Source organism: Calcarisporiella thermophila (genome assembly GCF_041956535.1).
Source record: "Calcarisporiella thermophila strain CBS 279.70 unplaced genomic scaffold VTP21scaffold_8, whole genome shotgun sequence".
NCBI classification, from domain to species: domain Eukaryota; kingdom Fungi; phylum Calcarisporiellomycota; class Calcarisporiellomycetes; order Calcarisporiellales; family Calcarisporiellaceae; genus Calcarisporiella; species Calcarisporiella thermophila.
In genome coordinates this window covers 958,486-965,833 of record NW_027192198.1, presented here as the reverse complement: position 1 = coordinate 965,833, position 7,348 = coordinate 958,486, and the positions used below count along the sequence as shown (strand labels likewise).

At 40.1% G+C, this 7,348-nt stretch overlaps 3 protein-coding genes across 3 annotated transcripts; all 3 read right to left on the bottom strand.

Moving 5' to 3' along the window:
- Nucleotides 1–31: 31 nt before the first annotated feature.
- Nucleotides 32–798, bottom strand: VTP21DRAFT_11242 (uncharacterized protein; the record flags this gene model as incomplete). Its single annotated transcript, XM_069390667.1, has 2 exons — nucleotides 32–49; nucleotides 73–798. 2 exons carry the CDS (start codon nucleotides 796–798, stop codon nucleotides 32–34), a joined length of 744 nt encoding a protein of 247 aa, XP_069252792.1.
- A 1,680-nt stretch (nucleotides 799–2,478) lies between these two features.
- On the bottom strand, nucleotides 2,479–4,467 carry VTP21DRAFT_11241 (uncharacterized protein; the record flags this gene model as incomplete). Its single annotated transcript, XM_069390666.1, has 1 exon — nucleotides 2,479–4,467. One exon carries the CDS (start codon nucleotides 4,465–4,467, stop codon nucleotides 2,479–2,481), a length of 1,989 nt encoding a protein of 662 aa, XP_069252791.1.
- A 999-nt stretch (nucleotides 4,468–5,466) lies between these two features.
- VTP21DRAFT_11240 (uncharacterized protein) lies at nucleotides 5,467–6,297 on the bottom strand (the record flags this gene model as incomplete). The annotated part of the gene is made up of 1 exon (XM_069390665.1): nucleotides 5,467–6,297. One exon carries the CDS (start codon nucleotides 6,295–6,297, stop codon nucleotides 5,467–5,469), a length of 831 nt encoding a protein of 276 aa, XP_069252790.1.
- Nucleotides 6,298–7,348: the final 1,051 nt, after the last annotated feature.

Below are 7,348 nucleotides of genomic sequence, written 5' to 3'. Positions count from 1 at the left end.
GGAGTTGTCGCCAGGGCCGCTAGCTTTGGTATTAGCGTTGCGGTTCTCGCTGTTTTGAGGGTTGGAGTTCACCATGGAATCGAGCAATGACACGTGATCAATGATGTCGGCGTTGTTCAAGGTGTTATCCAAGACACCACGACGCCAGTGGTGGTGATGGCAATCATCACCATCGCAGTGGCCTCCCTTATAGTAGATACCCTCACCACCCTGTTTGGAAAGGTCAGAGTTATCGCCAGGGCCGCTCGCCTTGGTGTTAGCGTTGCGGTTCTCGCTGTCTTGAGGATTGGAGTTCACCATGGAATTGAGAGCCTCGACGTGGTCAATGATATCGGCATTGTTCAGGGTGTTATCCAAGAGACCACGCTTACCGATAGTAGCTGCACCATGATCTTCAACGTCTTGCGACAGCATCTGGCTAACCATACGCATGCGAGCTGCAGTTACATCCTTATTTTTGTGTAGCTGCTTACGTGCGGAGCGCTTGTGTAATCCTCGACGCCAATGATGGTGGTGGCAGTCGTCATCGTAGCAGTGACCGCCCTTGTAGTAGATACCCTCGCCACCCTGTTTAGAGATGGACGAGTTATCTCCTGGGCCGCTCGCCTTGGTGTTGGCATTGCGGTTTTCACTGTCTTGTGGGTTGGAGTTCACCATCGAGTTGATCAGCGAGAGATGGTCAATGATATCGGCATTGTTTAGGGTGTTGTCACCAATACCACGACCAACAAGGGGGGCAGCGGTGGACAAGGTAGCGATACTGACCAAAGTGAGTGCGAAAACGATTGGGGTTTTCATGCTTAGAAAAATTTTGGGGGGGTTCAAGAACACAAGATAAACCTTTCTTGAAAGCACACTAAAATGGAAGCAAAGAAAAATATTTAAAATGTATAGCAGAAATAAAGTGATGGAGGAGGAAGGTATAATGGAAAGCCAGTTCCAAAGATTTTGTTTGAAGTGTAGGAGATGGAGGAAATAAGTGAATAAGAGAAGGGGGGTATAAAGCTGTTGATATTTTTGTGAGTTTTGGTAGCAGTTGTCGAAGATGTGAGAGAAAAATAAAAAGAAGGAAAGAGAGGGATAGGACGTGAGAGGGGGGTTTAAAAACGTTTCTCATAGCTTACATTCTTAGCCGCTAAGACGCGTTATTAATGAATTTGGTTCAATCGGCAAATATCCCTTTTTTCACTTAGAAGAAATGGCCAATTGAGAGGCGCACCGTTTACTATAAAACCATTGGCAGATGGAAACGGATTCGGAGATTTAGCAAGTATGTAACTATTTGAACTGACCTCAATAATTCCTAAGGTGCATAGCTTACTAAAAGGATCTGTGCTAATATTCCTATTTTTTTTTTTGATGGGAGAACGATGATCACATACTTCATTCCTCATAAATGGATAACTGCAATCAGTTGTTATCTCAACATTGTACCCCTTCCGTTCCTGAAACTATGATCGACGCATCAAAGGAATTTCACATGGAATACTCCGTGTCAAAAAGTTAAATTTATAAAATATCGGTTCAATTTTCAACGGCCAAGGGGTGGTCGAGATGTTTAATGGACAAATTATAGTATGGAAGTCATCTATTGTATTTAGGCCAGGTAATGCTTGCAAAGCTTGGGATATATTGCGAGTATCAACAATAAGTGACCTAGTAGATATAACATTTAAGTTGATTTTATACCTCTTGGAGCGTCAAAGTGTGAAATCACTCATGTATGAAATAATATCAAAATATGTTTGACACAAGGGGAAATGAATTGAAATACTGAGTATACAAAATGCAATAATTAGTTTTAGTCAGGCGACTATAAGAAATGGCCAATGTACTGAATTCACAACTCTCTTCTACACCCAAGAAAATAAGGATCGAGTAGGGATTTAGAGAGGGCTAATTTCAATGTAATAATGTCTATCCTTAATGGGGATTTTTTTATAGCTGTAGTGTACATTTATTTCGAATTTATCGTAGTCTAGAGCCTAGTCTAGAACCTACACTACCGTATTTTCCTTGATTTTCTAAAAGTTTCTTTTCAAATTTATCTTTCCTTTTGCCGCAATCCAGCTGTCTGCGATGATCTACGGTATACTGCGGATCAGTATTGGTCTGTAAAAATAGTAGGTGTTCCAAATTTGTAAGAAATGTGCTAATGATATCGAAGATATTTTCCAAAAAACATTCTTTTCAATTAGTCAAAATATAATCACTTCGAAGTCAAATTAAGTTATCATTGATCTTTATTGGAAATGAAAATATTTAATAACCTGGTGCTAATAGATAAGGAAACGTGTGATGTTTTCTCCTTTAACAATGATTTCCAACTTATAGATAGATTTTGAAATAAATCAATAGGGAATTAATAAAGAGTTTATTATTATTATTAAGTAAAAAAAATAACAAAAATATATTATATTAATATCTTGAAAATAAAATTATAAACATATAAAAGAAAGTTTCAAGATTCTGGCATCCTTACATAGATTTATCTAGGATATCTTTTTTCATACTCCAGACTATATCATCATCCAAATCTTCAAGTGTCTTATGCGCAAGTCTTTCGCGCTCAGCCGACCTCTCGTGTGATTCTTCGTCTTCCATCGTCCTCTGAGGTGTTTCCAAATGATGATGGACTCCTTCTCCGCCAGTCATCTTTTGCGGCTCTTTTCCGTTCTTGATAGGGTGCTGTGCTTTTGCTTCCGTAGCAGCTCTTTGTGGTGATTCAGTGCTGATAGAGGGGTGGGCAATTTCATCGGGATTTACCTTCAAAACTTTCTCGACCGACTTTGTGTCAAACTCTTTCTTAGTTTCGGCGGGGGCATTTTCCTTAGAAATTTCCTGCACATTTTTCTCTCCAAGCTTCGCTCTATATAACGGTGCCCATTTTGCATTAGGATTGGGTCGAACATAGCCGTAATCATCGAGGTCATCTTTGATTCGCTCTTTTTCATCCAATACACGGTCACGATGCTCGTTGCTCTCTTCCCTGTTGCGATCTGTTGCCTCCTCGCCTTCATCTCCCACAATATCCATAACATCAAAAGTTGTTTCCCTCAGTCGGTCATTCCGTTCATCAGCCTTGTCGTTTGCCTTATCGTTATATTCTAAAACTTTATCGCGGTGGTCAATGCTCGCCTCCTTGATACGATCGCGTCTCTCGTCTTCCTCGTCCAGCGTAGCTTCCCTATAATCCATCCAACGATCTCGCTGGCGCCGATGAAGAGTTGTAACGGGATTAGCATTGGTAGCATCGCCTGCAGAGTGAGCTTCAGGCCATACACGCACCACCTGACGGCACTTGGACGCATCACGCTTTATGTGCTGACCTCCAAATGTTTGGTAGCAAATGCCATTTCCGTCGGTATAATAGATGGAACCCTCGTCTTCTCCACGTTTCCAGAACGAATAGTCGTCGTCGTCGTCATCATAGTCATCAAAGTCGGGATCAATATCGGGTATCCTTATACGAGGAGGTGAATACTGCTCCTCTTTCACAGGGGGTGTGCGACAAACGCAATCACGCTTGGTCCACGAGGCAACTTGTCGATTTGGATGCATACGGTCAAGACCACAGACGCAATCAGAACCCCATATGTTGGGTGCTCCAGTTCCTGCATTGGCTTTGGACTCTATGGGTCTCGGCTGAATTGGCAAAACCTTCTTGATCTTCTCCGTATACGGTTTTGCAGGCTTAGTAGTTGCCGGTTTGTTCGCAGGCACCTTAGAATTTTTAACCGATGCCTGATGGTCCTCCTTCTTTCTAGGCGCTTCCTTGGGATCGATCGTCCCTTTAGGCTGACTCTTCTTAAGTGGGAGTTTAACCTGGTTATTCTGGGTCTTATTAACTGGAATCTTCGAAGTAACTTGCTGGTTCGGCTCCTTCTTAAGTGGTGCACTAAGTGTGGTGGGGAGACTCTGCCCCTTAAATGGAACAGGGAACTGAGTCTGTGGCTGCTTAAGTGGAGTACTGGATGAATTCTGTTGCGCTTGCTGCTTCTTGAGCACGAAAGTCTGATTCTGGCCGTTCTCCTTCTTAATATCTTCCATCGCTTTAGCAAGACGTGCCACCGCATCCCGTAGCTCCATGCGGGTTTTATCTGTCATTGGGAGATTCTCCATGCTGTTGATCGCCAACTTCTGCTGTTCTTCTTGGGAGAGAATTGTTTTCATATCGGTCTCTTGCTTGAGAGCTGGCTTCGTCTTTCCCTTCGTTGCTACACGCTTTTTCCCCTTATGTTTACCCTTGTTTTTAGACTTTGGGTTGGGTTTGGTGTTTTTCTTCTTCGATGGGTTGTTTGCAATCTTTCTCATTTTGCCATGAATGAACTTGTGACCATGATGAGCATGACTTATTGGATGATGATGGTTGGGCTGGAGCTCGTTCCTGGCGTGGGCGTGAGGTGCGCCGTAACTTAGTGCGCTGAAGCTCAAAAGCGCGAGCGAGATTCCAATGAATAATTTCATAGGTAAATGGAAATATGATAAAGAAATATAGTGTTATTAAATGACTAGGTATAATCTATGGTCAACACAGAAAGAGAAGAAAAAAGAAAAAAATATATGAACGGTATAGTGTTTGTATCTTGTGTTTGTGGAATAGGAAAAGCAGACTCTAAATAATACCTTTATAAATAAATACTTTTCCAGTTTCCTTTGGATTGGAATGTGTCCCTTCACTGAAATATTGTTAGGCCCGTAGATGGCTCGTATTCGTTACTAAGAATCCCTTTCCAATATGTTTGGGTTGGAACGCGATTTGAAACTCGCGTTTTAACAATTTTTTCCATTTTCATCAGCCGATCCACGAAAAATTTTACGCACTTACCAAGTCGATCGATTTTGCCGAAGAGAAATGAATTTTCATCAAAGCACCGCATTTCTTTTGTAGAAATTGTAGATAAAAAATAACGCGGAGTCGTTCTAACAGAATGAAAAGCTTGACTTGACGGTCAAGAATCGACGTGAGAAAAATTGATAAACGGATAAACAACGTAAATATATTTTTGGAAAATAAATACGGTTAATCCAGCAAAGAACGCAACGATGAGATGTTCAGAAAATTGAGCGAATATTTAACGTGCTAAAGGTTAAGAAAAAGGAAATTTCAAAAATGATGTAACAAATCTCAAGTTGATCATATATCACTTCTTGCGTGCGAAAAAATATTATACTCATTCTATGTTGAAGTAGATTGTTTGAGATAGTCAACAATTAGAAATAAAATTTCAAGATTTATCTTCGATTCGTCAATAAAGTTTTCATACCTTTATTATTACTTTTTCATATAAGCATTTTCCTATATTATGGAATTTCTACCTTACAAGGGTAGAAACTGAACATTGTATTATTAACTTCATAGAAATCAAAGTGTGAGATTCCTTAATTATTAAAACAGTTTGACTGCAACTGTATCAAAGCGAATTAAACAAATCAAAAAATCAAAAAAAAAAAAAATGCAAGATTTTAAGCTGAAATTGGTGCCGGGACGTCAGCGGGAGTCTCAGTTGTCGCTTTTCCTTTCATTCCAGATGAGTGCTTCGAAGAGCCATGGTGATGCCGGTGAGTACGTCGCAAGAAAACAGCTCGGCGATCATGCTGGATAATAGAATTGTTCTTTTTTCCATCAGCACGGGTATTTGCGTTATTATTTTCTGCGTATTGAGGGTCTGAGTTGATGTTGGTAGTTGCAACATTGATATTGTCAAGCGCATGAAGATCATCCAAGCTTCCGTCAGCGACACCACGCTTTTCATGCTGGAAAACTGAATTATTCTTCTTTCCATCGGCGCGAGTGTTCACATTGTTGTTTTCTGATTCTTGAGGATCCGAATTCGTGAGAGTGTTCAACAGAGAAATTTTTTTAGCTATTTGAAGGTTGTTCAAGCTGCCGTCAGCAATGCCACGCTTATCGTGCTGGAAGGCCGAATTATTCTTCTTCCCTTCCGCGCGGGTATTTGCATTATTAATCTCAGATGTTTGAGGATCCGAGTTCGTAAGGGAGTCCAGCACGGAGAGGTTTTTTACAGCCTGGAGGTTGTTCAAACTCCCATCTGCTACCCCTCGCTTATCGTGTTGGAAACTTCCGTTGTTTTGTTTTCCATCTGCGCGCGTATTGGTATTCGAGACCTCAGATTTCTGTCCATCCGAATTTATGGCAGTATCGAATAGATGAAGATCTTTAACCGCCTGAACATTATCTAGGGATCCGTCGAGAATTCCTCGTTTGAATGGAGCAGCCTGAGCGAAGGTAACAAAGCCGATGCTTAAAAGGACAAATGAGATGATAGACTTCATGTCGAATTATTGGGATGAATCGAAAAATACTATGAAAAAATGTGGTGCTTGAATATGCTATAGAATGAAATGAATGCTAAGTGAACCCAAAGGGCAATTGAAAATGCTAAAAGGAGGGTAGGATAAAGTGATTATGATGCCAGGTGAGTTGAAGAGTGAGAGCAAATTTCAAACGATGGGTGTGCGGGTATATATACTTTTTTTCTCTCTCCACTGTGGAGCTTGCAAAGTCGATCTTATTCCATCCGCTCATGATTTTCTTCCTTTCTTTCCCATTTTAACGCAAAGGAGAAAGTACATTATGAAAAGTGTTTTTGGCAAGGATAAAATCCCATTATTGCGATCAAACGATTCAAAAGGCGGAGATATTTTCTGCTTGCATTGATTTTTTTACCTGCATCCATCAATTTTTGTTTGTGCCTAGACCATATTCAATCACATAACACTATATAGAGGAAGTAAAAAATAAATAACGATTAAAAAATAGCGTTAAATCCTCTCTGCAAATGACGTTTCATCTCACGGCCCTCCTTCAATCCGAAGAGAAACATGTACCTCATAAACTTTGCTTATTACCCCGCACTTCTGGTACAGGAACTTGCATTTTAATGATTCCTCGTTTGGATTGAATTAGACAGTTATAAACAAATACATTACCAAATCATATCTCGCAATTTTCTTTCACCAGTTATTTGGTATGAAAAAGATTGTCAATGAAAATCAATCAATCATTTAGGAGACTGATTTTCTTAAGTTGTCTACAGGCAGGAACAATCACATTTTGTGCTGATAGTGAACAATAGTAGCGGGCAATTGAAAATCACCAATGACAAGATTCATAGATCGGGAGAACATATCTCATTGCTTTAAAAAAAATAATACTATTGACATAAAGTCTCTTCCCTTCCTAAATTCTATTGCACATGCGTGCAATCAGGCCGATTGCAATCACTCATATTTCAATAAACAGTATATTATTAGAAAACATCATTAAATTCCAGCCATCGCAAATAAGAACAAAATAATTCATTATCAAATCCTATGTACTTTC